Source organism: Glossina fuscipes, unplaced genomic scaffold, assembly GCF_014805625.2.
Source record: "Glossina fuscipes isolate IAEA_lab_2018 unplaced genomic scaffold, Yale_Gfus_2 117211, whole genome shotgun sequence".
Classification (NCBI taxonomy): Eukaryota; Metazoa; Arthropoda; class Insecta; order Diptera; family Glossinidae; genus Glossina; species Glossina fuscipes.
In genome coordinates, this window is record NW_024006142.1 from 3,281 (window position 1) to 22,755 (window position 19,475).

Below are 19,475 nucleotides of genomic sequence, written 5' to 3' on the forward strand. Positions count from 1 at the left end.
AGTCGAGCCCAAAACTTTCAAGCATACATATATCACTGTCCTTATGTCCTTAGGCAATGATTACCTTTTTTCGCTGCCTTTGTTATAATAAAGGATGAAGAGATGCTGATATTTTGACCTCCTGTTTCATTATACGTTTTCAAAGTTAATTCTCTTACCAATTACATAATATTGTGAGATTTCTTACGAACATATGTATATATACATATATATATGTATTTTCAGTTTGGAGCCTTCGAGAGATTTCAGAGAAATTCATCGAAATTAATCTTTAGTGAAGTAAAAGGTGTGAAAAGTAAATTTTTCCTCATTCACTCTTTTACGACAATGAATAAAGGTAAAGGAGCGTCAAAGATTTTAATGGTGGCCGGTGCGTATTCATAAATACAATTTAATGGCAACAAATGCTATTAATTTTGACATTGATGAGATAAGAACTGGAGGCAATAATTTTTAAGTATAAGAATTTACTAAACTCATTTGCAATTGTGTTTTAAGTGTGCTTGCTATTTAAAGTTATGCGATAGCCAAACATTTAATACAATTATTATGATTTATATAGACAGCGTTGTCGTGCAGCTCGTACAACTAATTTTTTTAAAGGATATAAATTTTCCTTTCTTTGGCTTTCTTTTTTTCCAAATACACATGAATTAGTTATGTTTTACTTTTTTTTCAGCTTTTAAATCCTGAATGAACGCATCAACACTATTCGCTATCATAATCGCAACGAAGCATCCTATCATTATGAATATATATTGAACGGAAAAATAAAGTACGAAGATTCTACTAAAAAATAAATAAATATATATATATATATATATATATGGAATAATCGTAAGGATTTTGGAAAACGTTGGAGCATGCAGAGCAATCGTGAATTTGACCGAAACAGGCAAATAAGCGACTTTTGTTTAATTTTTTCAAATTTTTATCTAACAAAGTGAAATAGCAAAGGAAAATGCAAACAACATGATATGCAATCGGGAAACTTCATCCACCACAATAGCTACTGAAATTATAATGCCAATAGAAAAAGCAGTAACCCAAGTAGAAGCTACTGCAACGATAGCAACGGTAACAAAAGTTACGCCTACAAACGGAAGATCATCATCATCCTCGTCATTGCTGCCAGTAAGTTTGCAATCAACATTGAATGACTCCGCAAACTTGGGAAACTCGTCAGTACATAAAGTCATCGTAGCGACAGGGGGTATTCTGTCAAATTCGACACGGACGTGCTTATTAACAAATCCAAGTCCCAAAATATTAAAGAAGAATACCAACAACGGCGGCAGCAACAACGATGCTAGTGGCTGCATTAGCAGCGAATGTAGTTATGGTAAGACTCGGATCAAAAACATCATTGTCACAGACATCAGGCATCATCATCATCAAACCAGCCACATGTTTTCAAATCATCCAAATTGCACCAATGTTTTACAAAAACAACAAGAACAAAAGCAACAACATCAAAGACATCAACAATGTAGTCATTTACAAAAACATAAAGCAAAACAATTTATACAGCTACTCACATGCTTGGTGACTGTCATCAGAGTCATTTCACTACCCGAATTTAGTGCAGCACAGCCGCAGCAACAGCAACAACAGCATGCGCAACAGCAGCAGCAGCAACAGCAGCAGCAGCATAGCCGGCAGCTGGTGTCAATGAACCCAGAAACAGCAGCATTTCTATCAAACAACATTACAAATTTCCTGGCAACTACAACTAAAACAGCAACAAGAAGAACAATAACAATACCATTTAATGCTAATGCAAAAGCAATAGCAACAACAAACCAAGTTACTACATTCTTCTCAAACTCGACATACACCACCAACGCCAACGCCACCACCACCACCACCAGCACCACCACCAACGCCAGTAAGAGCACCGAAAACAATCGCAATAACTCAACGTCTAGGCATAACATTAATTCCTACACATATGTTGATGATGAACGTAATGCGGATGATGATAATGATAAGACCAAACTAGCGCAAGTGTTATCAACAACAAGAACAAAAACAACAACAACAACAACGACAACATCATCATCTCTATCGTACGCATTAGTGGAGAATACCTCGGCTTCTTCTATTGTGAAATCAACCGACTTTGTAATGTCAAATGAAACTTTTCATTTCACTCCATCCCTTATTAGGTATCAAGCTGATGGAAATATTTTTTTGCGTTTTCCGCGTTCCCTGACCAGCGGGAAAAGTAGTGCGGCCACAGGTTCTGATGACACTGGTCTAAAAATGTTCGGTGTCAGCGGTAGTTCAAGCATTACAAATATGTTTAATCCCCAAACTGCTACTGGTTTTAATGGCAATAGCATCATCGAATGTCCCAGTTTTGACGAAAGTTCAGCGTGTCCATGCTATAAATTTGAAGACGGTTAGTACAAAATTTAATAGTAAACTAAAAAACAAACCAAACAACACTAATGATATTTTATTATCCAACGACCGTCACATAAATTTCACCCTTGACCCGTGTGCGATATGAAAACTATACTAACTTAACTCGATTCCTTTTCATATTCTAAATAACATATAATCATGAGATAGGGATTTGAACATGTCCACATGTGAAGACAATTTAAATTTAGTTGTCTATAGATGCGATACCATGTGGAAACATTATCTAGATGATATATAAATATTACGTAAGTCTTTTGTATACTCTGAGAATGCAAATGGACACATTCTCTTCAATCTGAAGGTTAAATGTTTCCGTTGTAGCGACAAGGTTAAACGGTTATGTGCGGACTTGGACTTATTAGAGACGTAGATGTTTATATTTTACTTAAACTTTCTTAGAAGCTTTCGAAGGAGAGTTAAAAAGAAGAAGGATTGCTTAAAAATTATAAAAAAAGAAAAAGTCACGACAAAGCAAGCAGAAGCAAACTTTATCGCGTGAACCATTCTGCAATGGTTCGAGTTCGCTTACTTGATGCAAGCATAACATTGAAGACCAATAACGCTCATCATAATTTTTTTACAATTCCGTAGAAATAATTTCAATGAAATTTTCAATGAAATAGTATTCCTGGCGGGAATTGCATCTCGAACGATTGACAATACCAACTCTAGGAAGAGGCGTGACATGTGCCAAATATATCACGAACTTTGTTGCGTAGTAAACGCGTTGTCTAACGAAACTTAATGTTTAGCATAATAATTGTGACACTAAAATTTTTGCTTAGCTACTTTAGCGCCTTCGCACAATATGGAATTGAATCGTTCCATGTCGCGCTCAGAGGCGTTCTTTAGTTTATTTATTTAAATGATTAAACCACCTGACATACTATTAGATCGATGCGCGCGATTTTCGGTTACGATGAAAAAATTCATATCATGTTAGATCGTCCGATGATTTTCGATTAATGTCTTGTTTCGTTGAGAACATAGCTACCATAGCTCACCGTTGCAACCAAGCATTTGTGGATTTATTAAGCAATCCTTCTAAACAGTTAACGCGGTACGCCTCGGCAAACTCCCCGACGCATTGTGCGTAGGAAATTTACTTACACCGAACGCAATCAGTCACATTTTTAACTTTAACTCTCTTCTCCAGAAATGTCATTAACGAATACACTAAGATTATATAATTGGAAAACATTATTCACTTACTCGACAATCAAACTTCCATGTTTTATTCACTTATCCGAAGAAATCAAGATTAGAAGTGATATAGATTGTTAGTGGATTGTTGATGGAATTCATAGTAACTATGAAACAAATCTCCTAACAACGGACTCAAATGCCATTGACGTGTAAAAAAGGCAACCGTTAATAACCGTTAATAGTTTGTCCCATTTATGCGGAGTTTTCGTTGTTTTTTTCATCGTTTTTTTAATCGTATAATTTAAGTATAAGAATTGCAATTCTGGTGAATTTAAAAAGAATAGCGCTTGCAAAGATTGTAGTAAGCACTCATGACGTAAATTCCTTAAAATCTCATTATTCAAATGCATGGATAGTTTACCTTAAGTCTTTACATTCTTTCCTCTTATTTCTACTTTAAATATATCATTTACAGGATTATTTTTGGAATGCCCTGGCACTACAGCAATATCATTACGTTCCACACTGGAGCGTATATCATCGCCAATACATTCGCTATCAATATACGACTTTGATCGTTCGGTCACGTCGCTTTCACAGGATGTCTTTCAGCCGGGTGTTAATATAAGACATTTACAATTTTCGCATTCACATTTGGAAACTCTAAAGGATAATAGTCTCAAGAATGTACGTGCGTCTCTTGAATCGCTGAGTATAGTTAATGGTAAATTAACACAGGTACGTACATAATATCTACATATATATATATATGTGAACTATAGTATATACAAATGGATAGTTATATGATAAAAAGGGGAATATGCATATACATGCATACGTGCGTACAGGTGCATATATGTGTATATATGTATATATGCGTATGTAGACATAAGGCAATCGCATATATGTATGCATACGTAAAGCAATAGTCCGTCTATAGTAGAAACAAGAAGTGAGAAAAAAAAGCCTTGATTGCATATTGAAATCTATAAACGTGCTGTGTAAACATGCGGTTGTGTAAAAGAAAATAAATCTACGTAAACCGCGAACGTATGCGTATGCGTTAATGAATGAATGTTATCATGCGGGCAGCGGCCGTTTGCATTTCTTATTAAATATAAATTCGTATAACATGAGTTCTACGGGCGTAACATAATATGTCCACTTTTTAAAAACATTTTTCGCTTGTTTTCATATAAACATGCATTCAGCAGACAAGAGCATTTGCATTAATCTTGGATTTTGTATACCTTAAAACTATATATAAATAACTATATGTTCAGCATTTATACGGCTTTAATATAAATTCAATTTTAGAACGTAACGATACAACGTAAAAGTTAACGTAATAAATAAAATTGTGATAACGATTGCATAACTGAGAGTCGAGTCGGAAAATGTATGAAATTTAAAAATTTTTAAATGTATCCACACATATACATAGTATACTATGTATAAATGCCGTTCAAACATTAAGTTACTAGTCTGGCTGATCCATTTGTGATATTTGCTTGATGTGGATGGTTTTGTTATGATGGCTTTGAAGTCGCCTAAGTTCGCTTTCAAGAATGCTCGCTACCGAGTATATCTCGAGTTAACGCTTCAATATACGCCTTAGATGCCCGAGTAGGGAGGCAAGATTTTAACTATAAATCTTAAATGCGGCGGAGTTTTCATTACCTAGCTTAGCGGATAGCTAAGAGACTTTGGTCTTTGTATTTATTTCTCTGACTACATTAATAATAATGATAATAAAAACCTGTGACTTTCATTCATTTCTAATTACGGTTGCTTCTATAGGATCATAGGCTATATAGGATCGTGTTAAGTATACCTTACCTAACATAGGTGAAAAAATTGCATTTTACAACTGCGAACTGCGAATATTAAATCAAGCGCTTCCAAGCTCATCCACATGTTTAGATAACTAATTCATTTTACTTAATTAACAATTATTTTGTGCATTACACCGACAAGCTCGAATGAACTAATTACACGCCCTAAACGAGAGAAAGGAGAAAACTTACAATTTTTAAAAATCCACATTATAGCCGAACGTGCGCAAATCATATCCCTCTAGATTGCATGGATGCAAACGTAATTTTTTAACACTTGCAGTATGCTTCCACATAGCTGACGAGACGAAACATATATATATATATAACATATAGGGCATCGTGTGAATCGCATGCAATCAATAAGAGTCCCCTAAGTGATGGATGTCCAAGATTTTCGCAACATAAGTACTGCAGTTCGTATCTGCATATAGCTATCATGTTATCTTTTAGTTTTCTGTCCGACAATTTACGTATATGTCATTCAAAAAAAGAATCTGCATATATTCAAGCAAATATACATATATTTTATTAGTAAGCATATACACCCTCATGAAAATCCTGCACGTAAATTTGCTTTTTGTTGTATACACTATGAATTAGAATATTTAAGTGTTGATAACGAAATGAATTACAATTTGTGCAAGTTTTTTACATGTTTGTTCACATTATGCATGTGTTTGTTTGTTTGTTTGTTTGTTTTTTTTATTTTTTTATTTTTTCTTCTTCTTTTGTAACAACTTGTGTATAATCATGTCTAAGCTAAGGATGCTGATGCCCCTCTCCTTTCATACTCACTGGTAGTGCAATTCCTATATTAAATTAAAATTTAAATACATTGCGTACCGAGTTTGCCTTTGCTCAAAAGCAGACTTTTTTAAAAGTTAGTTTTGCATTTTATTATATTCAACATCATTAGAGCGATTTTCATCCCCTTTATAACATTTTGCAATAACTTTATTAATATATATATATATATATATACATGCATTGTGGACAGTTCCGTTAACCGATCAAATTTACATATAAATATGCATTATAATGAAATCATTAAAAATTCGCATTAACAAGCATTTCGAAAAAGCTGCCCTTTTACAGGCTATGGCTATATATTTAATAATATATTAACAGAATTGTTTTTTATTAATCTTGATAACAATATCAGATGCATAAAAATTAATTCATTATATATATCATCAACAATACGGATCAACTTGTAAATAAAAGAGTTCGTGGCGGCCCGGTTCTATCTGCCCGATTTTGTGAATACATGTTCTCACTTTTCATGCCGGGATTAGTTCGCCTATTGCAGAGATGCATTTTACTTTACTCACGTGCGTTTAACGACTTATCCGATGTGTAAAATATCGTATCGTAAATTTTCGAGCAACAATGAAATTTCATCTTATTTATTAATTCACTTGTGGACGATGTGGTCCTTTCAGTATAGGTACTGATTTTGCAGATTTGTCCACATTAATTAACTTATCTCTTTTACGTTTTTATATCAAAGGTGTCTGCCGCTCTTTGCACAAGCGTTATGAAGTAACAAATTTAGGAAAATATCTTCCCAGTCTGTCTGGTTCATTCTATTCCCGACTTATTGTTAGCATCCGCGGTTCCTTATATTCAATCTAATTCTCGGATGTTAAACGATTTTAAATTTCGTATATTTTCAGCATGTGTTACTCGTTTCACATTTCGAAACGAAGAAGAAAACAACGAAAACCATATTTCTCCACTTTCTCTCATTCTAATCTGTGTTGCCAATCAGCTGTAATCATAGTTGAAGTCAGCTGACGGGACTTCGTATGTGATATACTGGTCTTTTATTCTTACTTTTCAAGTAAACCTAACCATATGTTAATAATCGTGTAAAACCTTATACCTAAAATTGGAATCAAGACAAACTAATGACTTTGGTTCACACAAGATGCTACTGTGAGAAGCCTGTAGAAGTAAAGCGCGGTCCATTGAATTCGGTTGCATATATTTTGATCATTCATTTCGCTTTAAAAAGGCATTTATTCATAGATTTATTCATTAATCAAACTATTTCCACATCATTCATTTTGCACAACTTGCTGCCATCTTACTGGCAAAATGGCGTAACCTTGTCGAAAGAAAGATATTGGTTTGGCAGCGATCGAACCATTTTCGCCCTTCTTCAGCATTTCGAAAGCGCTTACCGCCCAAGCTATGCCGCCTCGTTCTAAATAAGTGGTAATCAGAAAGCACTAAGTCTGATACTGCGTGCGGCAGAATTTTCCATTCGAGCTGCAATACTGTGCTCTTGAGAACTCCTGCAGCGCTATCATGTAAAGGGAAGACTTTGTGGCTATTACTAGTTATTTCTGCAATAATGCATCAATTCGCAATTTGTTCAATTTACGTCAGCAGACATCTGCAGTAACAGTTTCATTCGGTTTTAACAGGTCGTAACACACAGCAGCTCGTACATCTAGCTGATGCCACAATATGCATAGCAAAACTTCATGGCCATAAATATTCCGCTTCTGTACCGATGTGGATGGCTCTTCTGAACTAAAGCGTGACTTTTTCCGCTCGGGCTTGCCGTAATAAATTCACTTTTCAGCGCCACTGAAAATATGCCACGGAAAACTCTTCTTTTTTCCGCGTGGCAACCAATGAAACCAGTTCGAAACGGCATTTTCCATCAATTCGTATGGTAAGGCGTCGCCCCCTCTTTTTGATATTCTCCATCGCATTTAAATGTCCAGAAACAGTTCATTCATCTACTGCTAAGTTGTTCGAAAGTTCTTTGAAAGTTTGAGCTCGAGTTTCGGCTAATAAGTCTTGCTATTCATTGTCTTTGAATTTTTGTTTATCCTCCAGTCCATTCTTTCTCATCGACATCAAATTCATCACTTTTAAACAAAAGCGAAATTTATTGAGCCAAAAAGTTTAAGTTAACCGCGAACCAAAAATTGCAAGAAGGGGAACTTTTTTCCTTAAGATTTGTTCATTCGTTGTTGTCTCGAATCTACCCAATAATACTAGAACTGATGTAATGTGTGTAAGTCCCAAGATCGTGCACAGCCATTGGGTCTAGTATTTGAATAGAGAAGGAAAATATGCGATATGCCACAAAAGGCGTAGTTCTCACTGTTACTTGAGAAGTCATATGAAACGAGTGCATGCGAGTTAAAATTACCAGCTAAAGAGAGTGATGATGATGGTAATAAGAATTTATTAACATACCATCTTTAGAATAAATGAAGATAAATGTTAACCATAATTTTTGTTTCCGATAATGCAATCAATTTGCAAATGATCTTCAGGAACAATCGCCTGGAATCTATATTAGCATGTAATAAATGTCCATATCTCCCAAACTTATACATTTATGCAAAACAGTTCATTGTTTTCAATAAAGTGAGAAATCATAATATGTGAGCGCGTGAAGCAGAAGCTTGCTTTTCCAGATCGTTGTTTGTAATATTAGTAATCATTATTGACAAAATTTTTGCGAAAACACTTTCACTATATATATATATATATATATATATATATGTTTTTTTTTTTTGTAATTTCTATTTCATTAATTAATGTATTTTCTAATTGAAATAAATATGTGCATATATTGAGTGTATAAGTAGGATACATATAAAAATAAAAAATAAAAAATAAAAAATATCCGTCCATTAATAGTTCATGCGTTTGTTTATTTTTTTTTTAAGCGCCAGCTGTTATTTTTCGGATTTTGGCAGCCACAATTAAACATGAACACACATTTCCCCATACATTGTTTTTCACTTACATACGAATAATAGCAAGAAAATTGACACGAAAGTCTTACGCAATGGGGGCTGAAACGTTTATCAATTATCGGGTTTTGTCGCGTATGAAAGCCAATTTTCAGATATGTGATTACCCCCTTGAAGTTATTGAAATTGAAAAACCACTGTTATAATTGAAGGATTTTAGGAATGACTTGTGAATGTAGCATTGAATGTTGAATAATGATGATGCCGGGAACGCGGGGAATTGTGATAGCACTATACTTAGGAAAGGAAGGCCATAAGTGTAGGTGACCGTGTGATCAGATTCCTAAGCAAAGTTGAACCTACGCACATATACCATTTGTGGCCGATACCTTGCTATAGATTGCAGGCAAAGTGAAATATTTCCTATTAACTTCATCGGTTTGGGATAAAAATGTAAGGTAACGAAAGTTGCTCGTCGCTGTGAGTTAAATCAAAATATTTGCATCAAAACTCAATAATTACTTACTTAATATTATACCGATCTAATGAGAGCAAACGCAGCGAAGAATGCCAGAGCATTTCGTCAACTATTCGTCAAGTATTTGTACATAATTCTTGTTATACGTATATTAAATCATATATTGTACGAAATTCTGTGCATCCGTATTTAAATTTTGAATTTGAAACCTATCAGTTGATAGCTTTGAAATGTGAATGTAACACATTACTTAATAAGTTCATAAGATGCCATGTAGACGTCGCAATTATTGACGAAACCAACATATACGCTGTTCTTGGCTTTTTAGAACGCAGCAGCGTCCGTAAAACAATTGTAGCTTATAAATTAATGGTTGGATTGCCTTAAAATTTTGCCACACTTCGTTGAAAGGTTGGCTTTACTTAAAAATCAAACGGATTCGTCAATCGTCCTCTTACATGTGTATGTCATCTTAATTTTTACGGCAACGGAAGTAGCAGTTGTTCGCAGGAGCATGTATAGTTTTTCTGCCATTTCGATATACATTTACAACATGTTATATATATGATTCCACTTGGCAGTGGAATGCTATTATAAGAAGCAATCAACAATGAAATCTGAATCGGAAACATTCAGGATAATCGGGATTTTCCAAAAATAATTATAGAGCGAGTTTACGGCACGCCAACCGTTAAGAATAAATTGTCCAAACACTTTTAGAAATCGGTGACGAATTTATAAAAAATTCATTTTGCTCTCTCCCTCTCCCTCTCTCAGATGCACTCAGAATATGATTCGCTTGTAATAAATAATCTATAATATCTGTAAGGATTTAAACGTTCAACTAAAATATCATTACTACGTAACATAAATGCCACAGAGTATTAATAAACCACATCTTGTGCAAAGTAACATGTGAGCGAAGACCATCTGAGAAGTTTGTGTGCGATTAGCTTAGTTTCTCATAAACGCAACTACTCAAAATCGATTGTCGTCAACAAAACCTGAACTTGTCTATCAAAATTGCTTTTGGTACTGTGTGAATAGTGACAATAACAATTACGTATAACGTTCACTAATGACATTGATACGCGTGTGACGATTATATCAACAATTTTTAATCGACGACCGAGAAGATTGTCATTATGGCTTTTACAATAGTTACTTGTATAAAATCCATTTAAATATAGTAAGTAATAGTCCGATAAATTGATATGAGATTTGGTTTAGGAATTCTGCTACTGAAACCTATACTATTATCGCCTTATTTTCCAATAACATTTTATTGAGTAAATGATATTCATTTCAATAATAACATTGAATGATACGATTTTAGCGAAAGGTTCAAAGGAAACGCAGATTACTTATAATAGATGATATAAAAGGTCTCCGCCATTTTTTTTTTTTTGTCTTCTTTTGGTTATTTTTTGTAGCCTGCTCTTTTCAAATGACACCAAGGTGTCATGTGGTCGATGTTTAGTGCTTCCTGCAATTTCCTGGCAGCTTTCGTGCCTATCGTGCTCCACCAGTTGCGAAATTTGATCGACTTTTTCAGTGATTAATCGATCCGAGCGAGGTCCATCTTTCACATCGAAATTTTCCCGAACGGAATCGAGCAAACCACTACAGGGTGCTTCATTCATTCACAGCATTCTCATCTTTGCACCTTTTACAAAATTTTTGTCATGTGTATGCACCGTTTTTATTTTTTGTATAGTAAAGAAGCATCACATAGCGTGGTTCTTCATATATCTCATTCATTTTCAAATGAATGTAACTTTTTACACCAGGAACGTAAGCTGAAGTGTCACGTTTTACGTACATGTTCGTTTGAGACAAACAGCTGAGCGTTGCCCGATATGTAGGCATCAACACCATCTGGTGGCGAAAAATCCGCGCAGACCTTTTATATCATCTGCTATCAAAGTTATGCTATCAATGAATAATAATAAAGTTTTAAACTTAAAAACATACCCACATATATACTTGAGTGTAGCTTGAAAAAATAGTTTTTCACAACACAATTAAAAAAATTTTTTTATGCGCTGTAAAAAAGGGACCGCACGAAAACAGGTTTGAGTGTGCATAAAAATTACGAAGGGGGTTTACGTTAAAAAGTAGAAGTACCGAGACTGAAAGCTCACACAAATTAAAATTCCATGGCACAATAATAATTACGGAATTTATATAATTTCAGTTAATTAAGTTATTGATTTTAAGTAACCGAAAGCGTTGAGAAACACTGAAGGCATTCAGCTTTAAAAATTTTTAAATGAAAATAACCGCTACGTAGTTTAAATGTTTGTTAAGCCCACGCTGCTCACCGTTGAGTTCATGTAAACAATGCAGGCATGCACTTTATTAGTTTTGCCTGTAGAAGGCAATCTGCCAATAAAAAGAAAATACAAATTTTTTCGTAAACATGAAAATGAAATGAAATGAAATGGAAAACAAAGAATTTGCATAAGGAAGCCATGTAAGACTTTTAAGCGAATCTTGAGTACTCACCGCTAAGAGTAGATTATGGCTGAAAATCGTTTATTATTCCTTTCCTTTGGTCAAAAGTTGATTTCTCAAAGTCAATCGAAATCTCTCTTCTAGAAAAGAGAACCATTACTATCCATTACGATGATAAAGATTTAAGATGAAAAAACGGCGTTAGGCCGATTTGTGAAGTACACACTTAGGGTGCAGCTGTCCGCTGACGAAAACATATATTCGCATTGACTCGGTTATCTTTGTCTTTCACAATTCGAATTCTTTCATTTATTTTTATCATAGTTTGTATTTGTTTTCTTATATTAATCGAAACGGATTAATTGAAAGCATATTCGGCATGTTTTCCCTTTTTTTTTTTTTTTGCATCTGGTAAGGGGCCTGGTAAAATAATGACGAATCGAATGACGGGAGAGATGAACATTTCGAAAGATCATTATGACTGGACATGATTCTCGATTACTTTATCAATTTCGAATAGTATGAGAAAAATAGTGTACCACCTCCATCCATTCTGTAATAGTAAACGTAAAGAAATTGAAAAGTAAATTTAATAAAGCTATTAAACGTAACGACGGTGGTGGTAGCTGCTGCACTGCAGTCCTCGTTTATGTATACATATATGTTGACGGTAATAACCATAATGGAATGTGGAAAAGTTCCTCTCTACGTATATGAAATTTTTAAAGCTTCGAACTGCTGTAAAAGCAATAAATTGTAGTAAAAAAAATTTATCATAAAAGCTAATGTCCTCGTGTTGATTTAGATAAAGGACAAGGGGTGACGCGTTATTTTCAATCGCTACTAAATGAAAATGATGATGAGTCTGCTGCTTTCACAGACTAAAACTATTTAAAGTAAGTAAACATATTTCAACGATCACGTTTGCTAGTTAAGGTGACATATGTCAATTGCAGTTTAGTATGTGCCAAGCGTAACGAGCAAATTGTTAATACGTCTATTACGATAAAAGTTAATTTCAAGTTATCTACAGTTGAGATGCCGCTAAATAGTAAAGGATTGTATATGTTAAGAAAGAAATGATTGTATGTACTATATAAGAAACACCAAGTTCCCTCTAAATAAATGTCTTCTCCTATTCTTTGCAATTTTTTGCTGAAATATTAAATAATCGACAGATTATCATATCATTAGGACTTACTGTCAGTGGACCTGTAAACAATTCGATATTTATGTTATGAATTTTGCACGTGAACAGATTATCGATGCAATAAAATAATAAATGAGAATATATGTAGATTTTATGAAGCAGGTAAGATCTACAGAAGTTGGCCCAATGACCTTTAAATAGTTGCAATCTTGATTCATTGCACTTCGTGATAGGTTTGATGGCAACAGCTGGAGTTTAAAAAAAAAAAAAAATGTGATACATGTCCGATTGTCAATACGTTGACTGCGGCTGTTTTGATAGGTCTAAAAATAATATAATTATTTGTCGAGGAATCAATCCTTTAACACAAAGATTGCAGCATACACGTGCAGAGTTTGTAGATTTTTTAAATATAAAAGGGAACCGATTAGTGTTCCTAACCTGCTCATATAAAGCAGCTATTAGTTGCCTACGTGATATAACGAAAGCTAAGTTTCGGAACTAACCGGATAATAGTTTTTTTTTGCAAAGTTTGGCTTTATTTATTTTCAAAATCTAGTTCGAGGGTGTTACAAGCAGTTCAACATTCTGTGCTCACACTGTGTTTTCTCATAGAAGGACGATTATTATCAAAATAATGGCCAAGTTAATGAAGATAATGAGGCGAGATTACCTCTATGGATACAGTTTATGATTAAAGCAGCACAGCTTAAGTATTAGGTGCCGCGAAGGCATATTTTTTTCCTAGAGGCTTCTTAAGTTTTTAATCTAGACACTTGGCGTTATACAGTGTCTTTTTCGGCCTACCTATTAGCTTTGATTTTTTAACATCTTCTTCTCCTTCTTCTGCGAGTCAGCAAATTACGAACAGATGATTCACAAGCTTGAGCATGTATTATTTTTTATAACTTGCACCCGTTGTGGTATAAATTTATATCAAGTTGTATGCGATACTTGGAAGGACTTTAGATAGATCCATCTTTTATTATACCGATCGATTCAGAAACGTTTCGTCGGTCGGTCAATCTGTCTTGTTTTCTTGTGCTCGACCAGCAGGACGTAATTTTTGAAATAGTTTCTTTAAATTTGCTACTCTGACGTGTTTCGACCGAAGATCGAACGTTGTTGAGAAACTTTTGAATCGAACCAACTTTTCGACCACTTCCCATATAACGACCAATTTTGAAAAGTCACTATATGAATAGTTGTATTAAGTGAAGTGGTGAGCCGTGACCCACTATACTTTTTTTATATGTTTTTTTGTTCATTATATTCATCACTTTCACTGTAATCATATCTTCTTAATATTTATTATATATTGCAGCTGCCGTCGCGGGCCCTTAACTCGATGCAAAAACTTAATGGTCTAGACTTTGATTACAACGAAATTTCCTTAATTGAAGACTACAGCTTTTATGGCTTGAGATTGTCTAAATTGAATATGAAAGGTAATCGCTTGCAAGGCATACCGGAATATGGCTTCGCTGGTTTAGAGGAATCGATGCAAGAAATTGATTTATCTGAAAATAGTTTGCGTACATTTCCTCTGTTGTCGCTGCGTAAACTCGATTATCTGCGTATTCTAAGATTATCGAACAATAAGATTTCAACATTTTACGGTGATATAACACTGGCTACGAATAATGCTACAGCTGTGGCCGCCCTACGTTTACCATCGTTGACTTTTCTGGATTTGAGTTCAAATCAATTCACGGAAATTATCGATGATTGCTTTCGTGCTTTCCCTCAATTAAAAACGTTATCTTTCTACGCTAATCATATTGAAGTCGTTCAAGCTGAAGCATTTAAATCTTTGCGCGAATTAATGTCGCTGGATATGTCACATAATCGTATCATAACACTGAGTGCGAAAATATTCGAGAAAAATAAACGATTGCAAACCGTGGACCTAAGTCATAATCATATACATTCAATAAGCGGCGTTTTCTCGAATTTGCCACATCTAAGAGAAATATTCCTATCGGAAAATAATATTTTAGAATTACCGGCTGATGCTTTCACCAACTCGAGCAATGTTGAAGTAATTTATTTAGAGTCAAACGCTATAGCTCATGTCGATCCTAACGTATTCACAACCTTGGGAAATCTGGACCATTTATATTTAAGAGCAAATTTTATACCATTATTGCCTGTAACCCTTTTGGATAAATGCCAAAAGCTTAGCTCCCTCTCATTGGATAATAACGAGATTCAAGATTTGGAAATAGGTATGTTTCGTAAGCTGGAATTTTTACGAGAAGTAAGGCTGCACAACAATCGTATACGTCGCATACGTAAAGGCGTTTTCGAACCATTGCCAGCCCTGCAAGAATTACACGTACAAAAGAATAATATCGAGGACATCGAGCCAGGCGCGTTTGAAAGTTTAATCAATTTACAGCATATAAATTTACAGGACAATCAATTGACAGTACTCGAGGATATATTTCCAAGCGATCCAAAAAACTCTTCATTACTAACCATACAACTGGAGACCAATTATCTAAATAAGATACACACGAAAACATTTCAAAATCAAAATAAAATACAAATTATGTGGCTGAGCGACAATCAGCTGATGCGCATAGAAAAGTCCATGTTTGCAAATCAACCCGATCTCGGCCGTTTATATTTAAATAAAAATTTAATTCGTGACATAGATCGCGAAACTTTCGGATCTTTAAAGAATTTAAAATTTCTCGATTTAAGTTCTAATCGCTTGAAGCAAATGCGTAGAGATTTTTTCTCCAGCTTGGAAAGCTTAGAGGAATTAATTTTAAAACGAAACTTTATAGAAGCTATTGAAGGATTTGCTTTTAATAAACTAAAGAATTTAAAAGTTTTGGATTTATCCGATAATCCCATAAGCCAAATAACGAATGATGTGTTCCTTCAAGAGCTTTCCCTTATTCAATTAAATTTACGTAACACTTCCTTAAAACGTATCGAAGTGGATACCTTTAAGTCTTTGCCTAATATCAATGAGCTCGATTTAAGTGAGAATTTTCTAAGTCCCAGTGATATACAAAAGCTTGACGTGGCCAGCTTAAGGATATTGCATTTATCAAGCAATAATTTTTCAGGCATTATAACTCCCAATATGTTCCATAAATTACGTTCTCTGCAACAGCTGACAATGGCTAATTGCAGTTTAACTGCCTTACCAGAGGAATTATTTTCAAAAAATACTAACCTTGTAAAACTGGATTTATGCGATAATTTGTTAAGCTTAATGAATCGAAATCTATTTCATGGGCTAAATGTATTTAAAGAATTGAGAGTTTGTCGGAACAATCTGATGGAATTTCCCCATATTGCGTTATACAATTTGAGCACCTTGGAAATTTTGGATTTATCACGTAATCAATTCACGACAGTGGACTTTTATAAACTAAGTGGCACGCTTAACTTGAGGCAATTAAATTTAAAAGATAACAAAATCACCTCACTAAGTGGCTTCAACGCAGTCAATTTAACTCAATTGGATAATGTGGATTTCAGCGGCAATATGTTGCTTTCATTGCCCGCAAATTTTCTACGTCATTCGATTAACTTACAAAAGGTGGACTTATCCAGTAATCGATTCCTTCAAATACCTAGCTCCGCGCTGTCGGATGTGTCAATACCTCGTCTCTCTTGGTTAAACTTAACCGGAAATCCAATTAACAAAATCTATACAGTTAAAGAAGAACGTTATCCGTATCTGAAGGAATTGTATATATGCCAAACAAATCTTTCGATACTAACTTCGAAGGATTTTGAAGCGTTTCAAGCTTTACAGCATTTACATCTCGTTAATAATCGTATAACGCGCATTTCACCAGGCGCGTTCAAAAGTTTAGTTAATCTTCTAACTTTAGATATGAGTGTTAATGAATTGGAGATTTTACCTAAAGAACGCTTACAAGGCCTGAAACTTTTGCGTCTATTAAATATATCTCACAATACTTTAAAGGATTTGGAAGAATTTAGTTCGGACTTGAGTCAATTGCAAATTTGTGATTTGTCTTTCAATCAATTGGATCGAATTTCTCGGAAAACATTTCGTAATTTACATGGTTTGGTCGAATTATACTTGATGGGTAATCGTATGACTGTATTATCAACGGATGCGTTTCGTTACTTACGAAAACTACATATGTTGGATCTGAGGAAAAATTACTTTGAGTTAATACCGATAGAAGCCTTGCAACCTTTAGAAACCAATATTAAAACTTTGAGATTGGAAGGTAAGTATATAACGTTCCATAGTCTATTAAAAGTTGCATTGATGAGGATAATCCCAATGTTAATTTTAGCTAGCAACTGATTTAAAGTGAAGTATATTTACCTATTGCGGGCCTGTCGCGATACTTAATTCATGTCAGGCCCCAAATAAAATAGCTTAGGTATATTTCGGCGGTGATTTTTTACGCACGATAGTTACTGCAGTTAATTTAATGCTAATTGACGCCAGTCAATAATTCTCCGGATTGATACAGTCGAAATTCCGTTCCGTGTGTTCCGTTAAATATGAGAATTTGGCAAGGAAAAGTGACCATTCGAACTTAGTATTGCCGATACTAGCATCATCCGATACTAATTACGTAAAATGCCAAGGAAAAATTTTGAGACAATTCTCGATAACTATTTGAGTATTTACTCATTACCCAACTCTGAGCTACCCGTTAACCTATTTATCCGCTAAATAGTTTCTATCTGGTGCCGGTCAACTCTATACAACTCATAGTTTACTTAGCATTAAGATTAAAAAAATCTATAATTTTGCTTTGCACTAAATATAGCAAAACATCGTAAAACTGAAAGACCAAAGAAGATTATTTTTCATCTTTCCTATGCATATATAAGGACATATTATTTTTTACACATGTGTTTTTTCCGGTTTCTTTTTGTTTTTTTTTTTTTTTTTTTTACTATAGAAAATCCACTGCATTGCAGTTGTGATGCTCAAAAGCTATGGGAATGGTTACGTGATCATCGCAAATGGTCATCATCACTGGCAATGGGTTTAACGTCGACCGCCATGTCAACAACAATGTCATCAATGTCGTCATCATCATCGTCAGCGCTAATAACGACGGCAAACGATAACATTAATTATCTAAGGTGCGAACATCCGGCGGAATTGCGTGGCAAGATATTTGCCAAAATGGAACCACAGCAATTTTGTGATGCACCATTAATACCGAAAATTGCCATACAGGATATACAACCATATTCAGTGATTGTATCATGGCAAAGCCGTGAGCATTTAGGATTAAACGGCTATGAAATTATTTACCATGCCATAGGAGATAATGCTGCTACCGGTGCGGCGATGGCTGGTGGTGGTATAGGTGGTAGTGTCAGTAATAGTGGAAGTGCGATAGGAGGAGGAGGGGGAGGAACAGGAGGAGGAGGAGGAGGAGGAGGAGGAGCAACAGCAACAGCAGCAGGAACATCAATAGCTATAGTAAATAATGGCGGACCGTCAGGTGATATGGATGAGGTAAGTGGATTTGTTGCATGAGTAAAATATTATGATGTTCATTTTGCAGTGATATGCAGTATGTTTCGTTCTGTTTATTTGATATCACATATAAGCAGAGTAAACAAGAGCCTGATGTATGCGTTATTGTCGATGCGTTACATGAAGTGTGTGTGTGACCACGTATACATATGTGTGTATGTGTGTATGATTTGTGCAGAATTACAGCAATAAAATTAACAATATGTAATTATACACCAGGGATATCAACAATCTACTCACACAATAAACGCATATATATATATATATATATATATATATATATGTATAAGTATATAATGTATATATATATATATACATCGATATATGCATACATACGATTTGTACTTCCTACATATATATACAGTAATACAGTAAAGCTATTCTTATTGCATTGCAAGAAAATCAGTGTTTGTGATGCGTTCTGTTATGTTTATACTTTAACCGAACTGGTCCGAATTTAATTGAAGTTTTTGATGACAAGTTGATTGTTGGTTATTCTATGGTTCACATAGTTGCTGAAATTGCAAAAATACAATAACACACACACACACACACAAATGTACGCGTACACGCGTACAATATATTGTTTGCAATTTCAGAATTTACTCTTTTCATATTTAATGCTTCTCATTTGCTTTGCGTGCTTACGCTCTATTAAAAAACGAAATCATCACATGCAGCTGTTGTCTTATACTTGCTTTGTGTGCACAAGCGAGCAATAAGATGTGTGTTTGTGCGTGTG

The 19,475-nt window shown here is 34.6% G+C and overlaps 1 protein-coding gene across 1 annotated transcript; it reads left to right on the forward strand.

The window, feature by feature from the left end:
• Positions 1–633: 633 nt before the first annotated feature.
• Positions 634–18,712, forward strand: LOC119644461 (chaoptin-like; the record flags this gene model as incomplete). Its single annotated transcript, XM_038044022.1, has 4 exons — positions 634–2,404; positions 4,052–4,314; positions 14,549–17,453; positions 18,144–18,712. Coding segments are annotated over exons 1-4 (5,169 nt in total), but the record flags the coding sequence as incomplete, so codon positions are not given.
• Positions 18,713–19,475: the final 763 nt, after the last annotated feature.